Source organism: Enhydra lutris, unplaced genomic scaffold, assembly GCF_002288905.1.
Source record: "Enhydra lutris kenyoni isolate GAN:26980312 unplaced genomic scaffold, ASM228890v2 scaffoldscaffold9, whole genome shotgun sequence".
NCBI lineage: Eukaryota > Metazoa > Chordata > Mammalia > Carnivora > Mustelidae > Enhydra > Enhydra lutris.
In genome coordinates, this window is record NW_019154093.1 from 15,073,027 (window position 1) to 15,090,324 (window position 17,298).

General features: G+C 41.0%; 1 protein-coding gene across 4 annotated transcripts in view; it reads right to left on the reverse strand.

The window, feature by feature from the left end:
- LOC111143451 (eukaryotic translation initiation factor 2B subunit gamma) overlaps positions 1 to 8,965 on the reverse strand; it is a 129,019-nt gene extending 120,054 nt beyond the window's left edge. The window contains exons 1-3 of one of the 4 annotated variants that reach the window (XM_022497207.1): positions 8,903 to 8,965; positions 5,982 to 6,141; positions 2,404 to 2,549 (exon numbers count right to left, since the gene is read on the reverse strand). In XM_022497207.1, the coding sequence (XP_022352915.1) occupies positions 2,404 to 2,549; positions 5,982 to 6,129 (294 nt within the window). In that variant the 5' untranslated portion in view covers positions 6,130 to 6,141; positions 8,903 to 8,965. Of the gene's footprint in view, positions 1 to 2,403; positions 2,550 to 5,981; positions 6,142 to 8,481; positions 8,673 to 8,902 lie in introns of those variants that run through there. The other 3 variants (XM_022497206.1, XM_022497208.1, XM_022497209.1) reach the window with 3 other exon arrangements.
- Between the last annotated feature and the right edge of the window lie 8,333 nt (positions 8,966 to 17,298).

The window sequence follows — 17,298 nt, forward strand, 5'->3', positions numbered from 1 at the left end:
TCAGGGGCGCCTGGGTGGCTCAGTGGGTTAAAGCCTCTGCCTTCGGCTCAGGTCATGATCCCAGGGTCCTGGGATCGAGCCCCGCATTGGGCTCTCTGCTCAGCGGGAAGCCTGCTTCCTCCCTTCCCCTCTTTCTCTGCCTGCCTCTCTGCCTACTTGTGATCTCTGTCAAATAAATAAATAAAATCTTTAAAAAAAAAAAAAGAAAGAAAGAAAATGTTCTTCATTTGGGTAGTGGTGTTCAGGGTGTATTTATCTGTCAAAACTCACTGAGCTGTATACTTAATATCTTTGTATTTTACTGTGTGCAAATTATTCCCCTATAATAGTAGGAGGGAGAGAAAGACCATATACATTTTTTTATGGTTTTATTTATTTGATAGAGAGATCACAAGCAGGCAGAGAGAGAGGGGGAAGCAGGCTCCCTGCTAAAAAGAGAGCCCTGATCCCAGGACCCTGAGACCATGACCTGAGCTGAAGGCAAAGGCTTAACCCTCTGAGCCACCCAGGTACCCCGGCCATATACATTTCTGCATTAATTTTTTGTTCTTTAGTGCATAGGCAGGTTGACTATATTAATATATCTGTTTACAGTCACCAGAAATGCCAGGAGAGTCTGCTCCTCAGTTCAAACAAGATGGCAACATTATCATACAGATTGAACTTTCTCCAGAGGACATCAATTTAAAAACAGTATACAGTGGATAGTTCTCAGTTCATAGGCCACAGGCCAGTAGGGAGACTGTGCCCTCATATTCATATGCCCTTGTTAGTATCTAATCAAAGTAGATCAAAAGGTCAAATGTTATATTGTAAGGATGAGAGTCAGGAATTTTTGAAAATTCCTTTGTACTTCTTTCTGGACAATCTGTCATCTGCAGAGTGAACTCCGGCTCTGATTTTTATCACTATAGATTAAGTTTTGCTTATTCATGGGGGCACCCGGGTGGCTCAGTCAGTTGAGCATCCAGTTCTTGCTTTTGGCTCAGGTCATTATCTCTGGGTTGTGGGATTGAGCCCTGAGTCACGCTGCACACTGAGCATGGAGCCTGCCTGGGATTCTCTCTCTTTCTCCTCTGTCCTCCCCCCACTCCCACCCCCCTGCACCCCTCCACACACACGCATTCTCTCTAAAAATTAATAAATAGAGAAATGAATAAATAAATTTTGCTTGTTCATGAACTTCATTTAAATGGAATCTTTTTTATTTTAAAAGATTTTATTTATTTATTTGTCAGAGAGAATGAGCACAGGCAGACAGAGTGGCAGGCAAAGGCAGAGGGAGAAGCAGGCTCCCTGCTGAGCAAGGAGCCTGATGTGGGACTTGATCCCAGGATGCTGGGATCATGACCTGAGCCGAAGGCAGCTGCCCAACCAACTGAGCCACCCAGGCGTCCCTAAATGGAATCTTTAAAAGCACATTTGGAGGGGCGCCTGGGTGGCTCAGTGGGTTAAAGCCACTGCCTTTGGCTCGGGTCATGATCCCAGGATCCTGGGATCGAGCCCCACATCGGGCTCTCTGCTCAGCAGGGAAGCCTGTTTCCCTTCCTCTCTCTCTGCCTGCCTCTCTGCCTACTTGTGATCTCTGTCTGTCAAATAAATAAATAAAAATTTAAAAAAAAAAAGCACATTTGGAATTTATCTTTTTTGGGACGATTGAGTGGTTCAGTCAGTTAAGCATTTGCCTTGGGCTCAGGTCACGATCCCAGGGTCCTGGGATCGAGCCCTGTGTCAGGCTCCCTGCTCAGTGGGGACTCTGCTTTTCCCTCTCCCTCTGACTCACCTCCCTGCTTGTGCTCTCACTCATGATTTCTCTCTCAAATGATATAAAAAATCTTTTTTTAAAAAAGCCTATCTTGGGGCCTCTGGGTGGCTCAGTCATTAAGTGTCTGCGTTCAGCTGAGGTCATGATCCCAGGGTCCTGGGATTGAGCCCCACCATCACAGGAAGGCTGCTTCTCCCTCTCCCACTCCCTCGGCTTGTGTTCCCTCTATCACTGTGTCTCTCTCTGTCAAATAAAAAATAAAATCTTAAAAAAAAAAGCAAATCTTTTTTATAAAGATGTACAATTACTCAAAAATACTGGAAATCAGTGACTATAATAACTAAATGTCTAAATCTTCATTAATAATCAAAATAGGGGCACCTGGCTGGCTCAGGCAGAGGAGTATGTGACTTTTGATCTTGGGGTCATGAATTTGAGCCCCATGTTAGGTATAAAAATGACTTAACTAAATACATAAACCTAAAAAAAATAAAATAAAAAGTGGTTGAAGAGTACATGGGCAACAAAATATGTGATGCTAGAATACATTTTCGAAAAAGCATTATAAACTGTTGTAGGAAAACATAAGGTGACATTTATCTTCAATAAATAATACAAATCAAGAAATAGTTTCTCACCTTAAGTTTTGGGTATATTTGGCGCAGAGAATCTGCAGTCCCCCTGTCAGCTTCATCAGGAATACACACAATATCTAGCTTCATTTTCATCTTGAATTCTGCAGATAGAGCCTTTTGGACATCCCTGGTTGTAATGATGATGACTTCTACAGCACAAAAGGGAAAAAGAAGGAAAAACACAAAAACACATTAATTTAGACAGTGGTTTCACCATTTCAATTAAATTTGGTCTGTTTCTAGATTTAATAATAACAGTTAATATTACTGAACCTTTTCAATGTATTTACAGGCATTCTCTCAATTCTTACAACAATCTCATTTTACAAATGAGAAAACTTGGGCTAAAAGATATTAAGTCACTTTGTTCAGGGTTACACAACTAGTAAGCAATGGACTCAAGATAAAACTCGTCTGATGATTAGAGCCCACACTTTAATATATTACATATGGAGTGCCTGGGTGGTTCAGTGGGTTAAAGCCTCTGCCTCCGGTTCAGGTCATGATCTCAGGGTCCTGGGATGGAGCCCCACATTGGGCTCTCTGCTCAGCAGGGAGCCTGCTTCCCCGCCCCCCACCTCTGCCTGCCTCTCTGCCTACTTGTGATCTCTGTCTGTCAAATAAATAAATAAAATCTTTAAAAAAATTATATATCATTACTTGATGTAAAGAGCTCAGAAGAACATTCATCAAAGCAGATACAAATGGGATCACATTTTAAATCTTCATTCACTACAAAGGAAGAGCTATCACCACTTCCCACCAGGTAGCCATGAGTACTTCACTGAGGACCACAATGAACGCTACCAAGAGACAATCCCCAGTTAACAGATGTCTTCATTTTATCCACATAGCTGGTAACCAATGACAGAAAACTGGAAATCTTTGTTATGGATCTTTGGTAGGGTAATGTAATTCAATGCAACATAATTTGTGTTGCTGATGTCTGAAGATCAGATTTATTTTTTTTTAAAAGATCTTGTTTATTTATTTGACAGAGAGACAGATCACAAGTAGACAGAGAGGCAGGCAGAGAGAGGGAGGGAAGTAGGCTCCCTGCTGAGCAGAGAGCCCGATGCGGGACTTGATCCCAGGACCCTGGGATAGTGACCTGAGCCGAAGGCAGAGGCTTTAACCCACTGAGCCACTCAGGCGCCCCTGAAGATCAGATTTTAGCATCTCAATTTCCACTTGTTCCATGATAGTGTTCCAGGTAACAATTCTCTCCCTTTCATCATAATCATACTTTTCTATTTTCTTCCCTTCTCTTTCTTCCTCCCTTTCTTTTCCAAATCATTTAATTTTCTTTCCTTCCTTCTCTCACCTTTCTTCCATTCCCTGCTTTGCTTTTAGTACCAACTCATTCAACCAATAAATACAAATACACTTAATATGTAAAGAAAAAATAGGCACTGAGAAGTTAGAGATGAATTCAACATGGCTTCTATTCTTAAGAAACTTAACATGGAGAAATTATGGAGAAATGACTAAGAAAGTGGAAGTGATAGCCTTTGAGATAGGTCAAGATAAATTCAAGACCACTGAAAACTTCTTTAGTACACACTCTGTAAATACCGATGTTACAAAGATGAATGAGGTATAGTAGCTGCTCTCAGATCAGTCTTCCATGCCACTAATTACAGCATAAAACAGGCCTTGGTGGGTACTGAGATAGAAAAACAAAGTGTGATGGAACCATAGAGGACAGGGTGATTGATGCTGTTTGGAACTTCAAAGAGAAGATAACATTTTGGAGAGGACATTTTATTTTACTTTCATTTTTTTTTTTTTTTTGGAAAGAACATTTTAGGGAGAGTGCATAGTCAAGGAAGTAACTGGAAATATGGGACAGTCTAATAACAGGACTAAGACTCTTATGTGTGGATAGAAAGAAATAAGCTAAGCAGGACTACATTAACTTCTCTAAACTCATGAACAATGAAGAAAGTGAACACAGACTTTGCTATTAAATTCTGGAAGCCTGTATTTAGGAGGCATTCATCAATTTCTGAGTGAGCCTTAGTGAGATAAAATTTCCTATGTAATGGGTGTTAAATACACCATAAAAGAAACCCCCAACCACAACTGAAGATATAGCAAGAGTAAAAAGGAAAAAAAGTTACTAATGACAAATCCACAAGGAGTTATTTTTTTTTTTAAAGATTTTATTTATTTGTTAGAGAGAGAGAGAGAGAGAGAGCATGAGCATAGGCAGACAGAGTGGTAGGCAGAGGCAGAGGGAGAAGCAGGCTCCCCGCTGAGCAAGGAGCCCGATGTGGGACTCGATCCCAGGACGCTGGGATCATGACCTGAGCCGAAGGCAGCCGCTTAACCAACTGAGCCACCCAGGCGTCCCTCCACAAGGAGTTATTAAAGGATAGTATGATATTTTAAAGTGTATTAAAAAGAAAATCTTTTGGGGCACCTGACTGGCTCAGTTGGTAAAGCATGGGACTCTTGATCTCAGAGTTGTGAGTTTAAGCTCTACCCTGGGTATAGATTACTTAAAAATAAAATCTCGAAAAGAAAAGAAAAGAAAATAGAAAATCTTTTCTTAAACATCTCTTAACATCAATGTCATGCAGACCACTGCACAGAAATATTCATGGGTCTCTTTCAGGAAGGCAATTCTCATAGCACAATGAATACTGGAACACAAAACTGTGCCCCAGGACCAGACACCACTTCCATCTAGTACTCAGATTTGCTATATCTAACTACAGGACACCTCAAACTCATTGCAGCCAAAGCTGAATTCATTATATTCATTCAAATTTGTTCCTTGATTCATAATGCCTTTCCTGGTTATCCATATCACCACCTAGTCACCTAGTCACCCAAGCAAAAAGTAGAGGGAACTCCTCTCTCTTTTTCTACTCTCCCTCCCCATTAATCATCAACTTTCTCAAATGTTCTCTCTTCTCCATCCTTAGTGCTACTTCTTTAGTTCAGGTCCTATTTCTTTAGTTCAGTGTTGCTGTGGACTTCTGTATCAATTTCCCAGTTCATCTCCCTGCATGTAGTCCTGACTCCCTCAAATCCATTTGTCATATAATTTCCAAAGCAATATTTCTACATTACAACAATCTAAGTTGTCAAATTTGTTACCACAAAGTTGTTCAAAATATTTACTTACTATCTTTTTACTGTCTGTAGGATCTGTAGTGATGTCCCCTCTATTTATATATGTATTTAGACTACAAGGTCCTAGAAATCAGGGCCTGAGTTATCTTTTCAATACTGTACCCCTTAATATATTAATACATTACCATGTACATATAGATTCACAGTTAAGTATTGACTATGAGGTACTAACTTGGATTCCCATTGCACTCTTTCTGGTATCTTTACACGGTTCATCTTGAATCATTGTGGGGAGCAGCTCTAACACAGTAATAGTGCTGTCTTCTCAAGAACCTTTTTACATAGCAATAGAGTACTGCTATGTTCTTAATTTATAGAGGCCAACAGTCAATGTTGAGTCAATCTCATTCATCCTCTCTCACCCTCATAAAGCTGAAAAATCACTGGGATCAAATATCCCTCAAGTTTTATGAGTATATTTAATTGTCATAGCTCACCTTCAAATCCAACACGCTCAAGCAGGTTCAATGGGTACCAAATTAAAGGTTTGTTCCCAACTGGAAGCAGAGGTTTGGGAATGCTGGAAGTCAGGTCTGTCATCCGAGATCCCCCTCCAACTGCCATCACTACTGCTTGAAATTCCATTTTCACAAACTGCTGTCACAGAAAAAAAAACAATTAACAGGAAAAAAAAATTATAAAATTCAAAGCACACACAGTATTAACCCTACTTCTACTTAGGTTATTGATACTCATGTCAAATGTGACACTTCCAACTCCAAAAACCACAGTAAGAAAGTTTCCGTAGCTATAGGATAAGCATCACCTTTATTATATTTTTTGACTCACCAATATATACTCTCAGCTCCAGCCAAGGGAGATGGGCTGAAGGAGGAATGTGAATTAAAGAAACTTGGCCCTTTCCCTTGAGGTGCTCACAAATAAGTGGAGAAGACAAATTCAGTAAATTATAATATACTATGGTTAATGTCACAGCAGAGATATATCCAAGATACAGTAGGCATATAGTCTCAGTCTTCCTAGAAAAGTCCGGAAAAGTTTTACAGTGAAGGTAAGATCTGAGCTGACTCTTCAAGGATTAAGAGTTTACCAAGTGATGTGTGTGTGTGTGTGTGTGTGTAATGGAATAAAACTCAGCCATCAAAAAGAATGAAATCTTGCCATTTACAATTACATGTATAGAACTGGAGGGATTTATTCAAAGCAAAATAAGTCAGTCAGAGAAATACAAATACCTATGATTTCATGCATACGTGGAATTTGAGAAACAAAACATGAACATAGGGGAATGGAAGGACAAATAAATTAAGATGAAAACAGAGAAGAAGGCAAACCATAAGAGACACTCAACTCTAGGAAACAAACTGAGCATTGCTGGAGTGGAGTACGTGGGGGAATGGGGTAACTGGGTGATGGGCATTAAGGAGGGCACTTAAAGTTATGAGCACAGTAAACCACTAAATTCTACCCCTGAAACTAATAATATAGTATATGTTACCTAAACTGAATTTAAATTTAAAAAAAATTTTAAAAAGGAGTTTACAAGTGGGCTTCTGATGAGTTATTTCTTGAAAAAAGAATTAACAGCAATAAATACAAAATACATAAATAAATATAATATATAAATATATAAATAAAAAATAAATACAAGCATATTAGGTCTCTGAAAAGTATAAAATGACTTAAAATGTCTCCAATAACTCAGCCATCTGCTCCCATCTTTTCATTATCCCCAATGATGAAAGATATTGCTATAAACACAAATGCAGGCTTGCATTTGAATTTGCAGAGCCCAGTGGCAGAAACAAATCAGATTAATTCCTTTTTCTAAACTCAAGGTAATAAACAAACCTGTTTGACCTTCAAAATAATCTCTTTACAGGCGCTACCACAGAAAAGATGCATAGTAAAAGGTCATAAACTTTACTGATTTAAAATAAAAGTACTTCTTGATTTACAACAAATGATATAACTTGTTTTTTAAAGATTTTATTTATTTGACAGAGATCACAAGTAGGCAGAGAGGCAGGCAGAGAAAGAGGGGAAGCAGGCTCCCTGCTGAGCAGAGAGCCCAATGCCATGTGGGGCTCTGGGATCATGACCTGAGGAGACGGTAGAGGCTTTAACCCACTGAGCCACCCAGGCACCCCTGATATAACTTTTTAAATACAAGTGTGAAATGCAATGTTCAGAAAAAAAATTATTTGACAGTAAATTGGCAAATAATGTTGTACCTTTATCCAAAATTATGATCATCTCTAGGCCCCTCATCAATATTTAAACTGCAGCACTTAAACCCAGTACACCCGAGGCACAAAGTGAAGGCTCCTGCACAACATCTACAACTTAAAGATGCAGTAATTTGGGGGCACCTGGGTCGCTCATTCCATTAAGTGTCTGCCTTTAGCTCAGGTCATGATCCCAGGGTCCCAGGATTGAGCCCCTCTGCGGGCTCCCTGCTCAGCTGGGAGCCTGTTTTTCCCTCTCCTTCTGCTGCTCTCTCAAATAAATAAATAAAATCTTTAAAAAAAAAAAAAAAAAAAAGGTACCATAATTTCGATTCCAGCAAGCATTGCTTCAGATTAGAATTTAAATTCAGTTTGGCTGGCACTATATAATTCGTATCACATCTGATGTTATTATGAAAAGAACATTGGCGCTTCCGCAGCCAAAAGACCTGAGTTTGAGTTCTGGTTCTACCACTTACAGGCAAGGCCTGACATTTAAAACTCTAAGCGTCCTCAGTTCCTAGAAGGGAACCTGGTACTTAAGTTCACAAACCCTGACTGTCAAATGCCTCAGTGCCGCAACTCTGGGTGATGGGAGTCACCGCAACGAGTCTCGTTAGTTAGGTTCCCAAGCTTTTGCGGGGGGGGGGGGTGTTCATGGCATCTCAGACATGCTTCCATCATTGCAGTTATTGCCTCTCTCTTTGTAAACTGGTGAGATAAAACACTACCATAATTGGTCTCTCACCTGGAGCTTGCTGTATTCCTATTTGATTGCCTTGCCCCAAACAACGAAAAACAGGCAGAATAAATAAATGAAGGGCTGAAGTGGAAAGAGTTCAGGTACTCTGCGGAGTGCCTGGTCCCCGATCTGGTTCTCGCTGTGACTTCAAGCAGATGCTCCCCTCCTGAAACTACTCTCCATCTGTTGCACAAAGTGGTTGGCTCCCTTCTAGTTCGGCCACTTAGCTGCCTGCCCGGTCCTGGCAGGGACTCGAACTGGAGACCCTGGGGCTCCGCACCCTCGCCCGCCCCATCAGGCCTTCCTCGGCCGGGATCAAGGAGCCTGCTTCCCCCACATGAAGCGGGACCCCGTGGCCCCCACCGCCGTGTCCATTCCCAACAGCCAGCTCGTAAGGGGCCTGACAGCGCAAAAGCCGCAGCTTTACCTCTCAACTCCCGGCGCGCCACAACAGCTCCCAGCGCTCCCTACGCTCCCCACGCCGCCTGCGACTGACAGCCCAAAGGCGCAGGCGCGCGATGGCCGAGCATATCGATGGGACGGCAGGCCCGCGGAGCAGAGAGGAGAATCGAGCAATAGATTACGTACCGAGAGCTTGCGTTCCTCGAGGAGGAAAGGAGGCACAGTGGTCTGTACCCTTTCGTTCATTCACAAGTCATCAACGCCCATTGAGTGTCCTTCCTAATGCTGCGCTCCTGGAATCCTAGAACAAGTAACGGTCTCTTGCTTCAAGTTCTCATTCTACGACCTGGCCCCGACTATTACTACTGGGCTAGCCAGCTGGACAGTGGAGAAATGTCTAAATGCCCTTGCAGGCCAGGCTTTCTAGGTCTGCGATGTCTAAGGCAGAGACTCACATCGGCTATGTGAACCAGACTCTAATGGTATTGAAAACAATCACCTTTAGCCATCAAAACTGTGGGAGGGGGGCGCCTGGGTGGCTCAGTGGGTTAGGCCTCTGCCTTGGGCTCATGATCTCAGGGTCCTGGGATGGAGTACTGAGTCGGGCTCTCTGCTTGGCAGGGAGACTGCTTCCTCCTCTCTCTCTCTCTCTGCCTGCCTCTCTGCCTACTTGTGATCTCTGTCAAATAAATAAATAAGATCTTAAAAAACAAAAAACAAAAAAACAAAACAAAACAAAAAAATAGTACAGAGGCCAGTAGAGAGGAAGGGAAGTAAGCCAGATGGAAAGTGAATGATGATAAAGGTCAAATAGGCAGAGGGAGAGAGAGTGGAGAATTCAGATTGCAGGGGTCTTGTAGGCCATTGTGAAGACCCCTTGAATTAAGCAGAGGAGGGACATGATATGACAGATTTTTAAAGGATCACTCTGGTTGCTGTGTTAATAGATTCCCCGGAATCAGGGAGTCCACTTAAGAGGCTGCAACTCCATGAGTGACCCCAAATGCCTACATCTAGATAACTACAACAATTGTGAGAAATAATAATAAAATAGTTGTTTTAAGCAGTTAGTTATGGGGTGGCTTATAAGCTACCGTAGGTAACAGGAACAAGAGCCATTCTCTCTTTCCCACACATTCCTACAATTTCCTAACCTTTTAGAAGCGTCCTCTTTTTCTGTCCCTCTCTTAAACCTTGAGTTGCTTTAGCTCCTTCCAAGTTAAGAGAGTTTAATTTTTGCAATAAAAATAAAGGAGTTTTGGGACGCCTGGGTGGCTCAGTTGGTTAAGCAGCTGCCTTCGGCTCGGGTCATGATCCCAGCGTCCTGGGATCGAGTCCCACATCGGGCTCCTTGCTCATCAGGGAGCCTGCTTCTCCCTCTGCCTCTGCCTGCCATTCTGTCTGCCTGTGCTTGCTCTCTCTCCCTCTCTCTCTCTGACAAATAAATAAATAAATAAAATCTTAAAAAAAAATAAAGGAGTTTGACTTTATTCAACAATATTTATTGAGTGCCTAATATGTGCCAAGCAATGTCTTAGGCGCTGGGGAAATAGCAGTCAGGATTTGACATTTTTCCCACATTTTTCAACCAGAAGAATAAGAGCTCAGGATAGATGCCACTGGTTGAGGGGGAGAGTTGGGGGAAAGACCTGAGACCTTTTTAGCCACAAAACCAGCCTATTTTTGCCCTGTCTTTCCTTCACTTTAGGATGCTGGCAATGACTTACTGAATAATTAGTTATTTTACCTAAAATATAATACCAAGTATGTTGGTAAAAGGGAGTATGGAGTGATTGGCCACAGGAGGCCTGAAGCTTTACTGTTTCCTTCTGCAGCAAGATTCTTTCTCCTGGTTATTAGCTGAAGCAAAGAGAAGCCTTGAGAATTATGGCATGGTTTTGAGGTAAGAACTAGTTATGAAGTAAGAAGAGGATTCAGGGGGCGCCTGGGTGGCTCAGTGGGTTAAGCCGCTGACTTCGGCTCAGGTCATGATCTCAGGGTCCTGGGATCGAGTCCCGCATCAGGCTCTCTGCTCAGCAGGGAGCCTGCTTCCCTCTCTCTCTCTCTCTCTGCCTGCCTCTCCGTCTACTTGTGATCTCTCTCTCTGTCAAATAAATAAATAAAATCTTTAAAAAAAAAAAGAAGAAGAGGATTCAGCCCCATATCTGTCATCCATTCTATTTTTTTTAAAGATTTTATTTATTTATTTGATACAGAGAGAGATCACAAGTAGGCAGAGAGGCAGGCAGAGAGAGAGAGGGGGAAGCAGGCTCCCCACTGAGCAGAAAGCCCGATGCGGGGCCCGATCCCAGGACCCCGGGACCATAACCCCAGCCGAAGACAGAGGCTCAACCCACTGAGCCACCCAGGCGCCCCTGTCATCCATTTTAAATGCTCATGTTTAAACTAGCAAATGTTTTCAGGGAACTTATTCCTGTAACTGAGTAGTTGAGTAATTGCTTCAGTTTAAATGGCTTTTATTCCCTAGGACAGTGGTTCACAAAATTTTTCGTTTGTGGCCCCTTTATAGTTTTTTTTTTTTTACTTTCTTTTTTTTTTTTTTAAGAGAGAGAGAGAGTGTGTGTGTGTGCACCAGGAGTGGGAGGGGAGAAGAAGCAGGAGGAAAAGGAGAGAGAGAATCTCAAGCAGGCTCCACACCCAGCTTGGAGCCCTACCAGCCCTACCCAGCTGGATCTCAGGAACCCGAGATCATGACTTAAGTCGAAATCAAGAGGTGGACGCCCAACCAACTGAGCTACCCAAGTGTCCCAAGGACCCTTTTCACTATTAAAAATTATTGGGGACCCTTGAGGTACCTGGTTGGCTCAGTCTGAGGAGCATGTGACTCTTGATCCCAAGGTTGTGAGTTCCAGCCCCATGTTGGGTGCAGAGATTACTTAAAAATAAAATCTTTAGGGGCACCTGGGTGGCTCAGTGGGTTGAGCCTCTGCCTTCAGCTCAGGTCATAATCTCAGGGTCCTCGGATCAAGCCCCGAGTCGGGCTCTTTGCACCTGCCTCCCCCCCCTCTCTGCCTGCCTCTCTGCCTATTTGTGATCTCTGTCCAATAAATAAATAAAATCTTTTAAAAAAATAAAATAATAAAATAAAATCTTTAAAAAGAAAGTTATTGGGGGCCCCAAAGGACTTTTGTTTATATGGATTTTATCTGTTGATATTTACCATATTAAGAACTCAATCTAAGAAATTAAACATTAATTCATTTTCAAAATAAAAATAATAAAATTATTGTATGGTAACATAAATACCATTTGTATGATAACATATGTTTCAAACCGAAAAAATCAGGAGAATGCCATACTTTCACCTTTTTGCATATCTCTTTAATGTCTGGCTTAATAGAAAACAGCTGGATTCTCTCATCAGTTGCAGTACATTGTTTTGGGTGAATTCTATGATAAAACCTGACCTCAAATAGATACAGAAGGAAAAGGGAGAGATATTTTAATAGCCTTGTCAGATAGTTGTAGGTAAGACTTTGGTACTACACAAAAACTCAGTAAGTGGCAGTTTTTTAAAGATTAGTTGTAATGTAGAATTATTATATCAATGAGCATTTGTACTCTAATACTTGCATTTCGAATGGACAATTTGATCCATTGATCACTTGTAAAATATCCTCCCAAATGTTGACTCATTATATTTTTAAAATTACATTTGTTCATATCACCACCAATCTTATCAGAAAAATCCTTTAAATATTGGAAAGCTGGCAACCTTATGATGACAAATACAAGTTTTCCAAACTTCTGATTTTCTCTTGAAAGCTCAAATATTATCATTGGCAACAATACTTTCAGTGATTTTCCTTGAAGAGACAGGCTTACTTCATTAATTTTGACAGTTTGTGTGTTCTCAAGGACCAAGATTTAATAAAATTATGTTACTGCTTCATCAAAGACATTCTTGGTTTTTTAAAAAGATTTATTTATTTATTTTAGAGAGAGAGTGCGTGCGAGCTGGGGGAGGGATGGAGGGAGAGGGAGAGAGACAGAATAACTAACAGATTCCCCACTACACGTGGAGCCCAACACAGGGCTCCATCCCAGGACCCTGAGATCATGACCTGAGCCGAAACCAAGAGTTGGCCTCCTAACCAACTGAGCCATACAGGAGCCCCCAAAGACATTCTTAAGTGAACCTTACTTTGTCTTATTATTTATTTTTTATTTTTATTGCAAGTGTGTGGCAGTGAAGAATACAATGCATATTATACAGTTTGGTAACACTGCTTTGATTCACGCCAAAGCACCAGCCATCTTAGCCACCATGGCTTTTGTGCCATTAGTGCAAATATCAATATAATGAAAGGCAGATAACATTTTAGTATTATTATAAAAATGGTTTTCACCTGAGAGATACCTTGAAAGGGTCCTGAGGACTCCCAGAGGTCCACAGAGCATACTTGAAGAACTGCTGCCTCATGGATTCCTTCTTTCTGGTTCTCATTGCTTCTAGTATTTACATTATGGTACTCATCACAAAGGATTTTCATCCCCTTCTTCATGTTTTCTCTATCACAATGGGAGCCCTTGGAGGACAAAGGCTATATGTTATTTGCTTCTCTCTCCTCCGGTCCTAGCATAGGACTTGGGACATGCTAAGTAAATAATCTGAATAAATTTTCTCATAAATTTTCCCTTGACCTCCCATTTGGTGGTGGAAAAACTGAGCTGAGGGCATAGGTCACTGACAACATCTCTTTTCCTGAACGTTTCTTCTCACTAAGTCAATCTATATTACTATCTCTTATGCCTAGCCTCATGCTTATTTACTTTTTATTTACTAATTATGTGGGAAGTACTTAATAAAGGCATATGAATACAGGCTGTTCCTTATAATGTTTCCTGTTCACATTTCTTCCCCAAGGGATATTTATATTTATGTTTTTATATGTGGTGGGGACTAGTTTAAGAAGGTCAAGCTCCAAAGTTCTCTTTGAACTGTGGGAGACAAAAGAAACCTTTCAAAAGTTGGGCCTTGGCTCAGAAATACTCTTCCCACGGTCTGCAAGAGCTCTCTCTTTGGGAATTTGCTGGCCACATCATAATATTCATCTGGTCCATTTGGCTGTAGACTTGTCAGCGGGGCAGGAAATTATTATTTTTAGAGTACTGAGTGAAAGATAAAAATGAAAAGAGAAACTCTACTTTGGCAACCAGTTGCAGGTCCCAAAATATTTGTGTTTTATTTTTGTACATGAGCCCACCAGTTGACTAATAGATTTGTGATAAGTTAGAGAGCAAATGATGCTATAGTGTTTCTATAAAGAGCTTGGAAAATAACTTCATTAATTGGGACTTCAACTATTTCCTTTCAAGCACACAGAATTTTCATTGTTGGTGGTTTTAAAAGTCTGAATCTGGACATTTATGCTTTAAACTGATGGGTCAGGGAGCATTTGGGTGACTCCATCGGTTAAGTCTGACTCTCAATCTCAGCTCAGGTTTTGATCTCAGGGTCGTGAGTTCAAGCCCCGTGTTGGGCTCCATGGTGGAGCCTACTTTAAACAAACAAGCATACAAATGGATGGGTCAATTAAAAAAATATGTGATTTATGGGGCACCTGGGTAGCTCAGTGGGTTAAAGCCTCTGCCTTCGGCTCAGGTCATGATCTCAGGGTCCTGGGATGGAGCCTCGCATCAGGCTCTCTGCTCGGCGGGTAGTCTGCTTCCCACCTGCCCTCCCCCCGCCGCCTGTCTCTCTACCAACTTGTGATCTTTGTCAAATAAATAAATAAAATCTTTAAAAAAAAATACGTGACTTAGTCACTTTGGTAATTTTTTCCCTCCTTTACTGAAAACAAAACTTTGCAAATGGCTGATTTTCCTCATTTTTGAATTGGAAAGTATGGTTGATGAGCCACAGTTTATTTATTTATTGAACAGCTATTTACTGAGTGACTACTATATGCTAAGGGGAGTTTTAGATCCTTAAGGTATATGTGAACAAAAAAAAAATCCAACCCTCATCCTAATAGGCAGAGGCAGCATACATTATAAATCAATTTAAATAATAAATGAGTAGGGGCGCCTGGGTCGTTCAATTGGTTGAGCCTCTGCCTTCAGCTCAGGTCATGATCCTGGAGCCATGGGTTCGAGTCCTGCATCAGGCTCCCTGCTCATTGGGAACCTGCTTCTCCCTCTCCCTCTGCCTGCTGCTCTGCCTACTTGTGCTCTTTGTCAAATAAATATACTCTATTAAATAATAAATGAGTATACTGCACAGCATATTAAAGGGTGATTAAGTACTTTGGGAGTAAGAAAAAAGTAGGTAGGGAGTAGGGACAGGGAGAAGGAGAATACCACATTGGCAGCTATAAAGTCTTACAGTTTTATGGAGGTAATTGAAATTTGGGACTTGTGTCTCATTTAAATCTCTTTCTATATAATACATTTATAAGCAAATACAAAATGAAGAGGTGAAATCAGTAAAAATGGTGAGGAAAGTTCCTCCAAAAATTCTTTACTCCATAAAAGCAATGAGAATACGGTAAAAAAAACTGTCAGAATCAACTTTTTTGAATGTATACCATGAACAGTGAAACAATCACATTGCTTCTTTCAGTATGTTGGTAATTAATACACTGTGCACTGTGTATTTGGTTCACAGACACACAGCAAGAATGTAGTTGTGTCGATTCCTTGTCTCCCAGTGATAAGCCTGATATTTAAAAAAAAAAAAAAAAAAAGATTACAGAATTGGCCAAAAGATGAAAGTGCAGCAAAGAAATGAAAAATGATAGGGCTGGAAGTGAAATTCAAATTGAACATAAATGGAGTTATAGAAGAAATAGGTGATCATGGGAATGTTAACACTGTCACCATGAGAAAGTGTAGATCCGCATGAATCGAGTGAAGGCTACTTCATCTCCCAAAGGAGGAAAGTGGCTGGGACAAAGGGATGAAGATGTCTCACAGAAACTGAAGCCAGCAAAAAACCACTTTGCCTTCATGGCATTGTTAGAGATACTTCATGAGATTGTACATAAAAAGGATATAATGTCAGAAGTAAAGAGGAGTATGACAATTCTTCAAGGCATAGTGAAGATACTTGTTCAGTATTATAAGAAAATAGAGGCCGATGCCTGGCTAGGTCAGTTGCTTAAGTGTCTAATGCTTGATTTTGGTTCAGGTCATCATCTTAGCGTTGAGGGATCAAGCCCCCATCAAGCCCCACGTCTGGCTCTGCATTGAACATGGAGTCTGCTTGAGATTCTTGCTCCTTTCCCCCTCCCCTCACCTTGCTTGAGCTCTGAATACATACATACATACACACATACATACATACGTACATACATACATATGTAAAATCTTAAAAAAAGAAAAAGAAAAAAGAGGCAAGCGTTGTTCAAACTATTTTGGATAAGTTTTTTTGCAAAGAAAACAATTTAATTCTCAATTTCTCTAAATGCTTGAGACTACAAGGTACTAAATAAATATTAGTTTTACTATGTTTTCATTTCCCTACACATTTATAACTGATGCTAAGAAATTTTTTGATGCTTTGACAAAAACTTTTAAAGGTCACAGAACAATGGTAATTCCTCCCATTAATGATTAAGATTTCTGTTTGGTTTCAACTTGCAGTGTCACATTCTTGTAGTATGGTGAAAAATGAAGATTTCCTTTTTTAATTTAATTTTTTGGGAGAATTCTTTTTTAAAAGATTTTATTTATTTGAGAGAGAGAGAGAGTACAAGTGGAGGGATGGGCAGAGGGAGAGGGAGAAGCAGACTCCCTGCTGAGCAGAGATTCTCCACCCCCACACCCCACCGACATGGGGCGTGATCCCAGGACCTGGGCATCATGACCTGAGCCAAAGGCAGATTTAACTAACTAAGCCACCGAGGCACCTCTTTTTGAGGATTTCTTACATATACAAATTTAGCAGAAAATTATAAGTATGTGAAAAGATAACATTTCAAATCAACAGTAAAAGGGTAGATGCTTCTGAAAAGGAAGCCATGTTGGCCATGTTGGCTATGGCCAACAGCTAGTATGTGGAAAAACCAGGATATGAATACGGGCAGCTAGCTCTACAGAATGGCCCCCCCCTTTTTTTTAAGATTTTATTTACTTATTTGACAGAGAGAGAGATCACAAGTAGACAGAGAGGCAGGCAGACAGAGGGGGAAGCAGGCTCCCCGCTGAGCAGAGAGCCCAATGCGGGGCTGGATCCCAGTACCCTGGGATTATGACCTGAGCCAAAGGCAGAGGCTTAACCCGCTGAGCCACCCAGGCACCCCCAGAATGTTCCTTCTCGTGGTATGGTTTCTTTCATAAGGATTTTGAATTCATAAAGAATTAAAAATTTTGTACATTAGGAAAGAACATACATGAAGTTTAATGGCAAAGGACACACAGGGAAAACCAAGGTATTATAACATCTGACATGACAAA